This window comes from Neomonachus schauinslandi, chromosome 15 (genome assembly GCF_002201575.2).
Source record: "Neomonachus schauinslandi chromosome 15, ASM220157v2, whole genome shotgun sequence".
NCBI classification, from domain to species: domain Eukaryota; kingdom Metazoa; phylum Chordata; class Mammalia; order Carnivora; family Phocidae; genus Neomonachus; species Neomonachus schauinslandi.
The window spans coordinates 12,379,665-12,395,810 of NC_058417.1; the positions used below are offsets into that span (position 1 = coordinate 12,379,665).

Consider the following 16,146-nt stretch of genomic DNA (forward strand, 5'->3'; position numbering starts at 1 on the left):
TTCACTGCTTCACTCCTCAGCTGTGCTGAGCTTACTGATGGGCCTTCATCTCAATTACATGGGTTTTTCTTCCAGAGTTTCCATTTGGCTCTCATAGTTTCCATCTCTCTGCTGAAGCCCCCCCCCCCCCTATTCAGGCATGTATCCCACGGTTTCCATGAGAGAATTCAACATCTGAATCTTAATTATTTAAAAATTCCTGCCTAATAGTTTCAACACCCAGACCACCTCTGACTCTGGCTCTGTGGAGTGATTTGTCTGTTGGCAACGGGTTGTGTTTACTTGCTCGCGCGTGTGTGTGGTAATCTTTTTAACGAATGCCAGAGCTGCGTGGGACAGTAGGCAGGCTGAAGGAAGGAGGGTGTACTGGGGGACAGGTACACCGGCTCTCCTGCCAGGCAGGCAGTGTGAGGGGTCGAGCCGACCAAGCTGTGAGCGGAGCTGAGTTTCCGTCTAGTTGTATGCTCACCTCTCGTGCCTTGCTGGCTTCAAATGCCCCTGGGGTCACCATGTTCTTGGTGGCAGGGGGTGGCAGGGTTTGTAATATTCCCGCTATGCCCTCCGTCCCTGCGTGCCTCTGCCTAAAGAGGGTCTTTCTCCATTCTTTGCCTTCCGTCCGCGGTAGGCGATGTTACTTGGTGCTTGCCAACCAGAGGGGTGGGGGGAGCTGTCTGCCATCCTGTGTCTGTGTCTGGCAGGCCATGTTCCTGGGCAGAGGGAATAAGCCTTTTCCAGGACAGAAATGACCTTCCCTCCCCCCACCCCAGGAACGGAACCTCTCTTACGGATCAGGCCCGGGATGGTGTCCTGCCCCCAGATGGACTGGAGGGTATTTTCCTGGGGTTTATCACCTGAATCCTGAGTTTGCTGCCCTTTGCCCAGCTTTGGTCTGTTAGGGAAGAAGAGTCTGGGTGGGGCTGTGAATACTTCCAGCAGCTGGGGCCCCGGGCCGGCACCTCCGAGGCTTCCTGTGGTCTCCACTCTGTGACTGACATGTTTTATAAGATCCAGTGGAAGACTGTGGAGAAGAACCTGCAAGTGGGTGTCAACTCCCCTTGTTCGACGTTCCCAGAAGTTCTGTGCTCTCGTGCCAAACCACGCTCAGCCTTCAGCAATCCTTTAAAGCCCTGGAGGACCTCTTGCCCATGTGCATGGTGGCTCTGCCTTCTTCCCTGCGCTTGGCCACAGGTGGCCCTGCTCATGTCCCCTCTCTCCTTGGGGGCACCTGCCTTCCTTAGACTTCAGGCCAGTGGGTTGCCCTGCAACTCCAGCTCACAGATAGGCTCAGGGAAGGTACAGTTTTGTGGATTATCCAGCTTTCTGATCACTTGGGAAGGAGTGGTCTTCTCTCCAGCTTTCTCCTTCCTAGGCGGCCCCGGAAGTCAAGGTGATTTATAAAAATATCAATTACATCATGTCTTTTCACTGTTTAAAACCCTCCAGTGGGGGGGCGCCTGGGTGGCTCAGTTGGTTGGGCGACTGCCTTCGGCTCAGGTCATGATCCTGGAGTCCCGGGATCGAGTCCCGCATCGGGCTCCCTGCTCAGCGGGGGGTCTGCTTCTCCCTCTGACCCTCCTCCCTCTCATGCTCTCTGTCTCTCATTCTCTCTGTCTCAAATAAATGAATAAAATCTTTAAAAAAAAAAAAAAAAAAAAACCCTCCAGTGGGTTCTCAACACAGAATAAAATGTCAACCTCTTCCAAGGGCCTCTGAGCCTCCTCCCAAAGTCAGCCCATATCACACTCCAGGTCACCCACCACCCTCCAGCCCCTCTCACCGGCATCCTCCTGCCCTGAGGCCTTTGCCATTGCTGTTCCCTCTACCAGGAATGCTCTTCCTTCCATCTGCCCCCTGGGTTCGAGGGGGTGCTCCTATCGTGCAAACCTCAGCTCAAATGCCACCTTCTCAGAAGCCCTTCCCTCCCACAATTTCCCTTCTCCCTGATTTCTTAAAATTTCAAAAATCTCACAGATATGATCTTGGAAACTTGCCCAAATTATTTTTTGGAACAAAGGAGAGATTCTCTCCAGCTGTGTTTCTCTGGCTCTTTACTCGGCCTATCTACCTAGCTGTTCTCAGCTGTAGCTGAACATGAGAATCCATCCCTTGGGGGTGGCCAAGCATCAGGAGGCTTTCTAGGCTCCCAGATGGTTCCAGGTGGAGAACCAACTGGTCTGGGTCCTATAACGGAACATGTCACCCAGCCTGACATTCGGTCTCTTTCCAACAGGCCAGGGACAGGTCCCACATCTGCTTAGCAAAATACCTGGTTTCTTCTTCCTAATTTTTGTTCACTCTCTCATTTATAGACTAATCAAAGGAAAACCCCCAAACATATCCTAGGAAATGGACATATAGGCTTTGAGTCAGAAGACACACCACAGATCCCAGAGAGCCCCAAGCTTGGCTCTCAGATTTGGGGTTTTAAAAAAATATTTATATAATTCTTACTCCATGCCAAGCATTTTCCTAAGCACTTTCCATATATTAACTCAATATTTCCCCCCTTATAATCATCCTATGAGGGGATACTCTTAGTGTCCACATTTTATAGAGGAGACTAAGGAGTTTAAGTAACTTACCCAGAGGTACCCAGAACCAGGATTCATGCTCAGGCAGTCCGGCTCACTATCCTGTCTCTTAATCACCGGACTATACACCACAGAGAAGGTTAAACTTACAATTTAAAATACTAGAGAAGCTGGAACTGCCATTTTAGCATGCGCTGTCATGCACCTGACAGGGCAGAGAAACCACATGAACCCGTTGGTGTGGAAAGCACAGAAAGTTCTGGCTGCAGACCAGGAGGAATTTTTCCACTGGCTCCTCGGGAGAAGCAGGCCGTGGCTGCTCCATGCAGAACGTGCCCTCCTTAATACCCATCACCGGGCTAACCCATCCCCCTACCCGCCTCCCCTGTAGAACCCTCAGTTTGGTTCTGAGTCTATAGTCTCCATAGTTCGGCTCTTGTGGACATTGCTGCTATAAATATTGGGGTGCACGTACCCCTTTGGATCACTACATTTGTATCTTTGGGGTAAATACCCAGCGAGACTCGGCTTTTTGAATCAATGGGAAACAACCAGCGTGGGCTGGACCCAACAGCAGACCGAAGGGAGCTCGCTAAGGTGTCCCTCTAAGCCTCAATTTCCCCATCTTCAAGGACACGCTGTTCCTTTTACCTGGAATGTTCTACCTCTGACAGCCTGCGCTCAGTGTCTTACTTCATTCAGGTCTCTGCTCGGAGGTGGTCTCACTGGAGGGCCATTTGACCACCTGGGTGAACAGCGTGGCCCCTGTTGTCACGCTCTGGCCCCCAGCCTCTCTCAGCTACATAGTGCTTACCACAGTCTGACATATGTGTGTCCCCTCCGTGAGAACAGGTCTCTCGCTCCCTTGTGCCCAGAACAGTATAAGTCCTGCATGATTCAGGGTGTCAAATAGTTGCCAGATGAATAATTCAGGAGCCCAAGACCACTGCTGAAGTCTTTTCTAGTTTGAACATTCTACAAAAATGCAACCTATTTACATTTCGTCTCCCCCTCCTAGCGGCTGGCATTGACATCCCTTCATGACTGATTGCTATCACCATCAGGAGAAGCAGGGAAAAAAAATTCTTTAGACTTAGCAAACATCAGGGTTGGGATGGAGTTTCCCAACCTTTTAAGCTCTGTCCCTTCTCATCTTAGAGACAAGGGGCCAGGGGTGCTCAAGAGAATCACCAGTCCCAGGAGCACCGCCAGGGAGCACCCAGCCCCAACTAGAATGCTCATCTCTTGTCCCTTGAAAAGAGACTTTCCTGCTCCATGAAACTGCTCTCTGCCGGAGCAGGCCAATCCACCGACCGAGAAAGAATGGATGGGGGCTCATGGAGCTCATGATTGGTCCGTTATTAGTCTTCACAAATTTGTTGCATTAAGAGTGTCTCAAACGTACATGAGCTCCCAAGTTGGGATAAAGTGCGTAAGATTTCAAGTGGATACATTTCTCCCCAGGAAAAAGGTGGCGTATGCCTCCCTCACTGGCAGAGTTATGTGCGCAGACAGGGAGCTGGGGATCTGGGGCAGGCCCGGGAGATTGGTCCAGGTTGGGGCTTCAGGTTTGCTCTGAATTACACTGTCCTCATGTCCGTTGCAGGTTGGGACCTTGAGCCGGCACTAATGCATGAATCTGAGAGTCCCAGGTGTCAGAGATGTCACTGAGGGTGGTGGATGCTGTGGTGTGTGCCCCAGGCCCCCCCGGCCTGAAGCGCTATCCTCTAATCAACAGGGCCACCCCACCCACACCACCATGGCCCCTGTCTTGCTAAATGTCACTTCCTCAGGCCCCCAACTGCCCCTGTAAGATTGCCAGAGCACTGTACCCGTGTTTGTCCACATTTCTCAGATACTTGTCAGTGCTTCTTTCCCTTCCCGCAAGTTCCTTGGGGACAGGACCTGGCCCCTTTCTGCTCACCATCACATTCTTCTTTTTTTTTTTTTTTTTTAAAGATTTTATTTATTTATTTGACAGAGAGAGACACAGCGAGAGAGGGAACACAAACAGGGGGAGTGGGAGAGGGAGAAGCAGGCTTCCCGTGGAGCAGGGAGCCCGATGTGGGGCTCGATCCCAGGACCCTGGGATCCTGACCTGAGCTGAAGGCAGACGCTTAACGACTGAGCCACCCAGGCGCCCCTCACCATCACATTCTGCGGGAGAGCTTTTGTTATCGAAGTCACACGCTGAGGAGAGTCATTTATGCAATGAATATTGTGGACCAGGCACTATGTTCAGTGCCGTGGATATGAGAAGACTAGATCTGGCCCACCCCCATTTTGAGATATCATTCTTTTGTTGATGCAGCCCAAGACAATAGCTTTTCTTTAACAACAACAAATATTTTCTTGCTCACGTAACATGTGTATCCAGTCACCTATAGGTTCTCCTCCATGTGACCCTCTACCCAGGATAGTCTGGCTGATGGAGACTCACTGCACATTGCCAGGTGTTGTGGCTGAGCGGGGAGAGCACAGGACAACATGCACCAGCTCTCAGAGTCTGCCCAGAACGTGTACGTACAATTTCTTATTTTGTTAATGGAAGTATGTTGGATCCATTCTGTGGTTATTCCCTCAGTTCCTAAGTATATATAGTGGGCATACCTGGCACTTGGCAGGATCCCCACATTGACTTTTTAAAATTTTTTTATTCTTATGTTAATCCCCATACATTACATCATTAGTTTTAGATGAAGTGTTCCATGATTCATTGTTTGTGCATAACACCCAGTGCTCCATGCAGAACGTGCCCTCCTCAATACCCATCACCAGGCTAACCCATCCTCCCACCCCCCTCCCCTCTAGAACCCTCAGTTTGTTTTTCAGAGTCCATAGTCTCTCATGGTTCGTCTACCCCTCCGATTTCCCCCGCTTCATTCTTCCCCTCCCGCTACCTTCTTCTTTTTTTTCCTTTAACATATATTGCATTATTTGTTTCAGAGGTACAGATCTGAGATTCAACAGTCTTGCAAAATTCACAGCGCTTACCAGAGCACATACCCTCCCCAGTGTCTATCACCCAGTCACCCCATCCTTCCCACCCCACCCCCCACTCCAGCAACCCTCAGTTTGTTTCCTGCGATTAAGAATTCCTCATATCAGTGAGGTCATACCCACATTGACTTTTTATCCACTAGGTGAGGGCTACTGTGGTTGGAAGGACCATGCGGAAATGCCTAGAACTTCATCTCCCTTACCATGACAGTACACCAGAAGCAATACGTGTTCCTGGGGGGATTATTTTATCATCTTCTTCATCCTCCTCCTCTCCTCTTCTCTCCTACCTTCCTTCCTCCCCCGCCCCCTTTTTTTAAAATTTTTAATTTATTTGAGAGAGAATACGAGCAGGGAGGAGGGGCAGAAGAAGCATACTCCCTGCTGAGCAAAGAGCCCCATGCAGGACTCGATCCCAGGACCCTGGGATCCTGACCTGAGCTCAAGCCACTGAGCCACCCAGGCTCCCCTCCTGGGGGATTTCAAAGAGTAAGACCCCCATCAAAGAATTAAAAGATATAGCAGTGATACTTCCTATCACAGCCCCTTGTAATTCACCTGTCCGGCGTGTGCAGATCTGCAGGAATGATGGCCGACTTTATAAAGCGGACCAGGGGCTGTCCAATCTCAGCTATCATCACAGAGGCAGACCCGTTACTGGAACAAGTCCCCATGGCTCCGGGCACGAAGTATGCAGCCAGTGACCAGACTAGTGCATGTTTTCCCCATACCAATTTGTAAGGACCACCAAGGCACTTTGCCTGTACTTGACGGGGCCCACAGTATACCTTCCCGGTATAGACCCAGCGCTACATTAATTCTGCTTTCTGCTATAATAAGTCTATATACATATTGACTCCTGATATTCCATCATGCATCACTCTGGTCCACTATATTGATGGCATTTTGCTGACTCGATGTGATAAGCAGGTAGCAGTAAATTCTACAGAGGCTTTAATAAGACAAGTGAACCAAAGCAGGAGAAAGAAAGTCCCCGAAGCTCGGGCCCCCAACTCGATGAAGTTTCTGGGGGCTCAGGGATCTGAAGCTTGTCAGGATATCCTCTTCAAGGTGAAGGACAAAGGGCTGCAAGTCACACCACCTACTATGTAAAAAGAGGCACAATGCCTGAGAGGTCTTGCTGGGTTTGGGAAGTAGCATACACCACATCTGAGTGTGTTAATTCGACCCACCTCCAGAGGCACCATACGGCTCCTGGTTGCGAGGAGGACCTAAGCTCAGGCTGTCAAACGCTGCACTACCACTCAGATCCTATGATCCAAAGTGTCCGTGGCAAACAAGGATGCTTAACAGAGACTCTAGCAAGGGCCAATAGGAGAGAAACAGCACAGAGCTCCAGGATTTCAGAGCAACTCCAATCTATGTCCTCCTCCGCAGATGTGCATTCTCCTTTCTAGAAACAGCTCCTACTTGTTGCTTGGACTTAGCAGATTGAACATGTATCACAGGCCGAGCTGACCATGCAGCCTGAGCGTCCCACAACAAAGTGAGTGGTCTGACCCGCTCAGCCTTAAGGTCGGGTGTGTGCAGCCGCCGTCCATCATGTTGCAGCAATGGCACGTGGAGGAGCGAGCGTACGCACGTGCAGAAGGTAAACTGCGTCAACAGGTGGCTCTTTCAACGGACACCTGCTGCACGGCATCAAGTGTTTTTTGTGACCAGGTGACTGAGGACACCTATGTACAGTGACGGAGGACAAGCCTGAGTGGAACTTTGAGCTGTACCTCTGGTTACCCACTTGTCTGGAATGAGGTAGGGCCCTAAGTACTGATCTACATTGATCTGTGGTGAGTTGCCAAGTTTGGCTGGACGGTCGAACATCTGGAACAGGACTCAAGGATTGGTGACAAGGTCTGGTTGGGGACAGACCTCTCAAAACGGGCACCGACTATGAAGATATCTGCATCCACGGGTGCCCACCCGAGAATCCCTATGGGGATGCTCTTAATGATCAGGGAGACAAAATGGCATGCCTTGTATTTGTAGTCAGCTTCCTTCCCCAGCCACCATGCTTGCTTGGTGGACGCATGAACCAAAGGGCCATCAAGACAGGGGTGGGGGCTAGAATAGGCTCAACTCTTAGACCTGCCCTGCCCAAGGCTCACCAAGCTAACTACCCGCTGAGCGCCTAACCAGCTAACAGACGCTAACGCTGAGTCCCTAGGATGGCATTTCCTAGGAGGACCAGCTAGCCACCCGGCGGCAGGTGGACTACACTGGGCCTCCTGCATCATGGAGAGGGCAGAGATTGGTCTTCACTCGAATAAACTCATATTCCAGTGATGGACACGCCCACCATGCCTGTCAGCACCACCAGCCACGGTCACATTCTACAAATAGCTGTTGATCACAGAACCCAAATCGTAGCAAAGGACATTCACGAGCAATGGGCTTGTATCCATGGAAGGAACTGTTCTTACTACATCAGCCCCCACCAGGAAGCAGCTGGGCATCCTGAGGACTCGGCTATGGGTAAGGAATGGGGTTCTGTCTTCCAGGATGACTTTTATGCCGTTAGCCAGAGGCCGTTACCTGGTGCCGACTCCCCCACAGCCAGAATACATGGGTCTGAGGATCGAGGCGTGGGAGTGGGGGCTGGCACGTCTCAGTATTACATGCAAAAACCCAATCACAGAATCTTTTTATTCCAGGCCTGGAAAATTTGGGCTTTGTTGGTTTGATGGTCTTGGACCCTAAGAGGGGATAAGCTCCTCCTAAGGGACACAACACTGATTCTGGGTAATCTGAAGAGAATGCTACTCAGTGGGGACAGAGGACTAAGCCTGGGATCCAGAGGGATTCTCTGGTCTCTCTGGGTGTTTCCATGTAAGGGAAGTAAAGGACCTTGCGACAATGGTTTCTAAAAAAAGAACACTTTGGCAATGAGGCTTTGGGTCCAGCAGGTAAAAACCAGTTAAGGGAGGTTCTGAGGACAAGGGAAGTGTGGAGGGAGGCGGGGAGGATGTCACAAATGTCAACTACAGTCCTGTGACCAATTACAGGATCAAGGGCAGTACTATGCACATTTTCTCCTGATTCATGTATGCTCACTGCTCATTTGGGGAGCTTACTACACATGCGTATTGTTATACCACACCCCTGGTCTCGTCACCAAACGCTGGTAAGGATTCCTGTACTGCACGTGACTGTGATGGTGACAAACTCTGAGTGGATGGTTATCCTGAACCCTGGATGCGTCACCCCACTGCCCACAAGAGGAGGGAAAGAGGGTCCGAGAAGCAGTGAGCTAATCAGGGAAAGTGAGGAAATGCGGGGTGCGCGGACTCCCCAACACCCAGAGCCATCACTGGACTGGCCCAAACCACATCCGAGCTCTGGCCGCTGAGCCCAGTGGGGCTGCTGTGGCGCCGAGCCTTACCCTGACAGTCCTGCGGCGCCACCTCTCCTCCGCAACGCCCTCTCTGGCTGCTGTCAGTAGTAAGGGGAGACCCGGCCAGTGTTCCGAAGAAAACGTAGCTTTATTATGACATAGGAAACACTACAAGCCATTAAGGGAGAAGAGTCAACAGTTCCTCAGAACGACAGGTAAAAGGGAGGTGTAAACATCTTGGTAATAAAATCCACAGCACGATCATTGGAATCTTTTTCTTACAATTTGTTTTCAAGATTATAGTCAACGAAACAGTCACTTGAATCGTCAAAAGAAGGGCCATCTGACCCAGGGAAAGCATACACACCAAGCCAAAGGACAAGAGCACGGGGCTATGTGTTGTGGGGTTGGGGGCACTGCCGCAGGAAGGAGGCCTCAGACGGTCCTGCGCCCTGGAGGGGAGGCCCGGCCGCTCGGGCTGCCTGCCGGGCCCCCCACTCCCCCAGCCGGAGCTCACCGCCCACCTCTGAAGACGGAAAGCCCGGTTTCCCTGTGACACGCTCAAAGGACGGCCAACATCTCCGAGACACAGGTTATTTTAAAACCACTGGTGGAAATGTGCAGGCTGGTGGGGGTCACCCGATGATCCCGTTAGTGTCAGACGCCCTTGGTATTGACCTGAACACCGATACGGGGGTCGTTACGAGGAAACAAGAAAGCCATGTTCCTGAATTTAACAGCTGGCCTGGGAGCGGAAAGAAACATTCCCAGGCCCAGGATGGAGTATTCTGTGGGTAACAGGGTGAATCCGAGCGACCACGGTGGCGGCAGGATGTCCTGCTGGCAACACTGCCCACGGTGCTTGCAGTCACAGGAGCTTCCCAGTGGCACGGAGACAGGTGGCGACTTGCAATGCCACCAACAGGGAATAACGACAATTAATTTGGATACAAAAATGTAAAGTCATGTCTACAAAAGAGAAACGTGGCCTGTCTATCCCCAGACCTCATGCTCTTGGAAGAGCTGAGCTCTCCTGAACATGAGCAGACACAGATGTGGGAAGCAGGACAGGCCAGACCACAGGGAACCTGCCAGAAAACCCAGGACGATCCAGTAAAGCCAGGTCACAAGGCAGCAAAGCTCACGGCTCAGAACTCTGCAGGCCTGCCTCAGTCAGCTCCTCGTTTGATTTGCTCCTTATTAAAAGGCAACGGCTCTCCCAAAAGGAAATCTTCACCACACACACACACACCACACACACACACTACCGCCAGGCACGTGGGGCCATATCTGAAAATTTGCACCCACCCGTATTTCTGATGACTCCTGTGTATCCCAAAATGCAGAAATACACTGAGCCTGAACTGAGCAAGTGCTTTAAAAGCTGCATCACTAAGGACTTTGTCGAGTATGAAGCTGCTGCAGCATACTATTGTTGTTTCGTGTATTCTAGCACGTTCCACACTGAGCAGTAACTACTCAACTTCTGCTGTTCCTACCCATTTCCTAACCTGACTAGCTCATGAGCCAGATCTGGCCCACTGACTGTGTCTACTTAGCCTACCAGCTCAGAATAGTTTGCACATTTTTAAATAGAGAAAAAAAATTCCATGACATGTGAAAACTGTCACATTTCAGCATCCGTAAGATGCTTTATTGGAACAAAGCCATGCTCATCTGTTTCCGTATTAGCTACGGCAGACACCACGTGGCCCATAAAGCCTCAAATATTTACTACCTGGCTCTTTAGAAAAAAAAAGAAAGAAAGAAAGAGCGCTGAACCTCAAACAGAGGGTTCTCTTCTGCAGGAACGAACATTCCACAGCTCCGATGCAGACCGGGCTCCCAGGACAAGCGCTGCCTGTTCCATGAACGACATTCAAGCAGCTTTTCCTCCCCCACAGAAACGGACAATCGAAGTTTGGGTTTGAACACACAGATGCATGCAAGGTATCTTACAAGGAACAAGGCGAACTGTTCCCTCTCCTCGCACGGCTCCTCCCTCTCGCAGCAGCTCCCGCGCAGAGCCACCTGCCCCTGCTCCGCATGAAACCACACCCGGCGGAGTGCGGAGGGAGCAGCGACAAAAGGCTCCAGCGGAAGCCGCTCCAGCATCCCTCCGACCCACGAGCCGCCACGCGGCCACGGAACAGCGAGTGGGCCGGGTGGCCAGGAAGAAAACAGGAGGAAGGGAACAATGAAGCCACTGAAACACTTCATTTACTCAAAAGGTTAATAGGACAGAGACACTTATTAGCCTCGGCCTGACTCTCGTCCGCCGCCCCCGCCAGCCTTCACCAGGACCCGGACGCTTCTGAAGGGGAGGGGGGGAGGGGGCCAAACAACAAAACCAGCACCAATGAAAAAGCAGGATTCACTCTCCAGAATAAAGGAAAACGATCTAAATGTCTGTATAAATCCAATAATTCATTCACGTTACTACCATTACGTTTATGAAAGTCACCATTGTGGAAAAAGAGAGAAAAGGAGAGAGGGCTAAGAAAGTGCCTATTTCCAAAAAAAAAAAAAAAAAACCCCAAGAGAGAACACCTGGGCTGACACTTCCACATGCAGCTGGATGCTAAGTGATGTGCGCAACAGACGTGCTTGGAAACCCCAGTTAGTGTCTTCGGCCCCGTGGGCTCGGGGGGAGGGGGTTCTTGTATCTGCTGACAAGACGAGGCTAAGAGTTCCAGCTAGCTATCTGATACTAAACCCACAGCGAGGAAGGTACTTGCAAAGTCCTCTGTCCTCACACCACATCTTTGGCTCCTGTACTTCTCTGCTTTAACGGACCCACGATGCGAAAACAGGCTGGCGCCTTACTAAACTGAACCCTCAGGACAGGCTCCAACAACACCCCCCCCCCCCCCCCCCCCCGACATGGTCTTGAGGAGCACAGGAGACGCCCAGGGACGCATCCCTGGTGCCCCTCCCCACGCAGGGCCCAGCCCCCACGTCGCTGTGTCTGTCGCGCAGGTCCGGGAGCCTCGTTCCGAGCGCAGCGCCTGTCCACGCAGACACGACGACCATGGGCACCCGCTATGGCCGCCGCTGGGCCCAGGCTGCAGAGGAATCCGATGCTCTCGGGGGGACTTCTGTGTGGGTGGTGGCTTCGTGAAGTCGGGGAGGACGGGGATCGTTTTGTGAGGCTGGCCAACTCATCGCCGTCATTTCTGTGGACCAACTGCAGATAAGGCTACTCATATTCCAGGAACTGTTTGTGGTAGAACAGCAGGTATCTGGGGAGGCAGACAGGAAGCAGGCTTACATTCTAATTCACCGGAAGTTCAAGCAACCCGAAGCTTCTGGCACCGGGAACACCCATGCGGTGGTCTCGGCACCCAATGGCAGCCTGACGGCTTGCTTGCTAGGTGCTCATTCTTAGTCCCCAAGGACGAGGGGCCTTGGCTGGGCAGCAGGGTGCCCAGAGCGAATGCCCGTCCTCCCACCTGTCCGCCAGGACATCGTGAGCCCATCAGTCCCGCCCCCCCCCCACGGCTCCTGAAGCTTCTCCGACGGCCACCGCAGCTGCCCTCAGGCGGCGGCTACTCTGGGGGAGACTCTTACAACGGCTTCTGGCCCAAATCCACCCGTTCTGGAGGCCTCCTTCTGGCCTCATTACCCACAAAACTGTCCTCTCTCACACCAATTCTACCCACACTCTCTCAAGGGGCGCCCCACCGCTTGGAGTAAATACAAAGTGCAAGCGCCTCAAGAGCGCTCTGGCTGGCTCATCCCGGCCCATCCTGGAGCGGGGGATTCCACGGCCAGTCTCAAGACGAAGAAGGACTTAAGGCAAAAGGTGGATGACGACGGGCCAGGGAGGAATGAAGCAGGTCAAGAAGGAAGGAGCTCCCCAAGCCCCACCGCGGCTGCTCATGCCGTGGGGGACAGAAATGACCACCCCCACGCTCTGGGCCTAAAGGTGCTCATGGAGAGTGACCCTGCCCATCCGGCTGCCCACCCAGGCTGGCATCCTGTCCAGAACATGCCTCGTTACATCAGAGACTCAAGGTGACCATCGGGCCGGACGTACCCCTCGCTGTCCAGCACGTCCTCAATGCTGGCCTTGGTGATGATAGCGTCGTCACACTTGAACCACTGGTCCTTGTGCTGCCGGATGAAGCTGGTGTAGTGGCCGCTCTCCAGGGTCCCTTGGTGATTAACTACGGCAAACAAGGAGTACCTAGTTTGGGAGCGTGGCAGTGGGGAGAGAAGGGGCAGTCGAGTTAGTTTTATCACCATCAGAAGCAGTCAGCAGCCTGCACAGTGCGCAGCCCCCAGACACCCCAAGAACGAGAGCAGGAGCCCGGCAGGCAGGCAGACCGGCCTAGCCCACTCAGCTCTCGAGCTGCTTTGCGGGAGCCCCATTTAGTGGAAGTGGGGACAGCCAGCCGCGCCAGGGATGCTGTAAGCACGCCGTCCTCTGTTCTTCCTCCCACAGCGACGGCAGCGGGTGGTGAAGGAAAGAACAGGGGCCTTACTGCAGCGCAGGTGGACACAGAGGCCGAGGGGCCCTGAATCCAGACCCCGAGCTCGCGCACAGGAGCTGGGACAGAGGGGCGCAGGCTCCTCCATCGGGGAGCTTTATGGTGCACGTGTGAAAAGCCCTCTCCCAACAGCCTGCAGCATTTCCAACAAGGGTGGAGCAGGACAGGAGGCAGGCCAGCGGCCAGAAGAAGAGCCGTGCCGTCGGGGGCCCTCCCCGCGCGGCCCACCGGTGCTCCCACGCTCCCCGCTCACGCTGCAGACGCCCGGCGCCAACCCACGAGGCACCACTTACTTATTGTCGTTGTTGAGACTGTCCGCTGGCTGCTGGTACTGTCCGTTCATCCTGCTCTCTTTGCTGTAACCAACAACAGCACTTCCTCAGCATCATTTACAGTAATCACCCAAGCAGACGCGGGGCTCGGTGCATCTTAGACATGCTTTCTAATTCTTCCAGCAACTCTGCTTTCTAGGGGAAGACCATCCCCGAGTGAAGGTGGGGAAGCAGAGGCCGGGGCTGGAAAACCAAGCGGCGCAGAGCCACGAGGCGCAGATGGACCAGACTCCACCTCGCTGCTTCCAGCCAAGCCTGTGCTGATGTGTTACGGGGGCCGAGGAGACTAACGCCCGTCTGACGTCTGAGCGAGTGTCGCGGTGATTCGGGGGGCGCGTTTTAAGTGGTCTGGGATATCAAGATGTGAATCTACATCTGCAACATCAACTGTGCTTTGCCGTATCCAAAGGCAGTTCCATCTGCCGCAGTGCTGCCTCCCGTGATCTCACCGTGACCGCTCGCCACGTCTGGGAGCTGATAAAGAACCGCTAGGGAGGAGCCAAAGCCGCGGCAGCACGGCTGACAAGACTCAACTGCGTCCTGGGTGAAGACCAGGATGACGATTCCGTTTTGGCAGATGTGCTTCTAGCAACCTCTACGCCGGCTCATCGGGGAACCAGAGCCGATCACGGACCCTACGGAGCCACAGCCCTCCTGGTCACTCATACAGCGTCCCAAACCCTTTCATACCTGGACGCCATGAAGGGCGTCATGTCCAGTTCCAGGGGAAAGGACACGTACGTGGTGATCTTCCGCCTCAGTTTGGCCGAGTGTTCGAATCGCTGCAGAAATCGGGGAGAGGGGAGAGAAGGAAGAGGATGAAACTGTAGGGCTTTCTTCCGACGGTGCTTCTCTCGACACCCCCAAAAGGGGGCTTTTCATTTTCTTTCTGAATTGCCCTTCGGCCACATCTAGAGCTTACAGACTCAATAACACAACATTAATCCATACAAATCTAATTCATGGGGTTCAAAAATGGAGGTTTGAAACGATGGCATTGTTCAAAGTAATCGGGGCCAAGTGTGCAAAAAAGTAATCTTGTAACAAACCCAGCAAAGTGCAAGGTGGAAGGAAGCAGAACAAACATCCATAAGCTCTGGGAGCAAAAATGGACATACTGTTCGTTTTACCACAGACACTCCTTCGACTACACTGGGGCCACCAAATCCAGCCAGCAAGCCAGGAATGGTGTGGGTTTTCCGTTAAAAGGGTCATAAAACGAAGACCATAAAACAAAGATTCTACGTGGCCATGAAGCCTAAAATATTTACTATCTGACCCTTTATAGAGAAAGCTGACCGACCCCCCTGGACTGGATCATAAGGCTCGGGCCTTGTGTGCTTTTAACTAAAAGAAAACCAGAGAGCTTTGGTGTTGGGGGGAGGGTGGGGAATCTCGGGGGAAGGAGGAGGAAATTCTTAAACCCCGCCCCCAGGTGAGTGACTCACATCCTACTGTCATTATCTAGTAATCACTCTGGTTCACCACAGACCTGTCTGGGCGACAGAAGACAGGGGGAGAGTCACAACCTACTACCCTCTTGTGCCCTCCGTGTTCTTTACTGAGTCGCTGCTGTTACAAAATGTACTTCTGGACGCCATACCGACAGGCTCTAAGTTGTACCGGGGATTAAAAATGGGAGTCTGCCAAGACATGAACAGACATTTTTCCAAAGAAGACATCCAAATGGCCAACAGACACATGAAAAAGTGCTCAATATCGCTCGGCATCAGGGAAATCCAAATCAAAACCTCAATGAGATACCACCTCACACCAGTCAGAATGGCTAAAGTTAACAAGTCAGGAAACGACAGATGTTGGCGGGGATGCGGAGAAAGGGGAACCCTCCTACACTGTTGGTGGGAATGCAAGCTGGTGCAGCCGCTCTGGAAAACAGTATGGAGGTTCCTCAAAAAGTTGAAAATAGAACTACCATATGATCCAGCAATTGCACTACTGGGTATTTACCCCAAAGATACAAAAGTAGGGATCCGAAGGGGTACGTGCACCCCGATGTTTATAGCAGCCATGTCCACAATAGCCAAACTGTGGAAAGAGCCAAGATGTCCATCAACAGATGAATGGATAAAGAAGATGTGGTATATATATACAATGGAATATTATGCAGCCATCAAAAGGAATGAGATCTTGCCATTTGCAACGACGTGGATAGAACTGGAGGGTATTATGTTGAGTGAAATAAGTCAAACAGAGAAAGACATGTATCATATGATCTCACTGATATGAGGAACTCTTAATTGCAGGAAACAAACTGAGGGTTGCTGGAGTGGGGGGTGGGGTGGGAGGGATGGGGTGACTGGGTGATAGACACTGGGGAGGGTATGTGCTCTGGTAAGCGCTGTGAATTGTGCAAGACTGTCGAATCTCAGATCTGTACCTCTGAAACAAATAATGCAATATATGTTAAGAAAAAAAAA

At 52.1% G+C, this 16,146-nt stretch overlaps 1 protein-coding gene across 2 annotated transcripts in view; it reads right to left on the bottom strand.

The window, feature by feature from the left end:
* Window positions 1-8,922: 8,922 nt before the first annotated feature.
* Window positions 8,923-16,146, bottom strand: part of USP22 (ubiquitin specific peptidase 22) — a 41,162-nt gene continuing 33,938 nt past the window's right edge. For both annotated transcript variants that reach the window (XM_021694663.2, XM_021694664.2), the window contains 4 exons: window positions 14,399-14,490; window positions 13,670-13,732; window positions 12,923-13,072; window positions 8,923-12,125 (listed from right to left, as the gene is read on the bottom strand). In XM_021694663.2, the coding sequence (XP_021550338.1) occupies window positions 12,083-12,125; window positions 12,923-13,072; window positions 13,670-13,732; window positions 14,399-14,490 (348 nt within the window). In that variant the 3' untranslated portion in view covers window positions 8,923-12,082. The remainder of the gene's footprint in view (window positions 12,126-12,922; window positions 13,073-13,669; window positions 13,733-14,398; window positions 14,491-16,146) is intronic.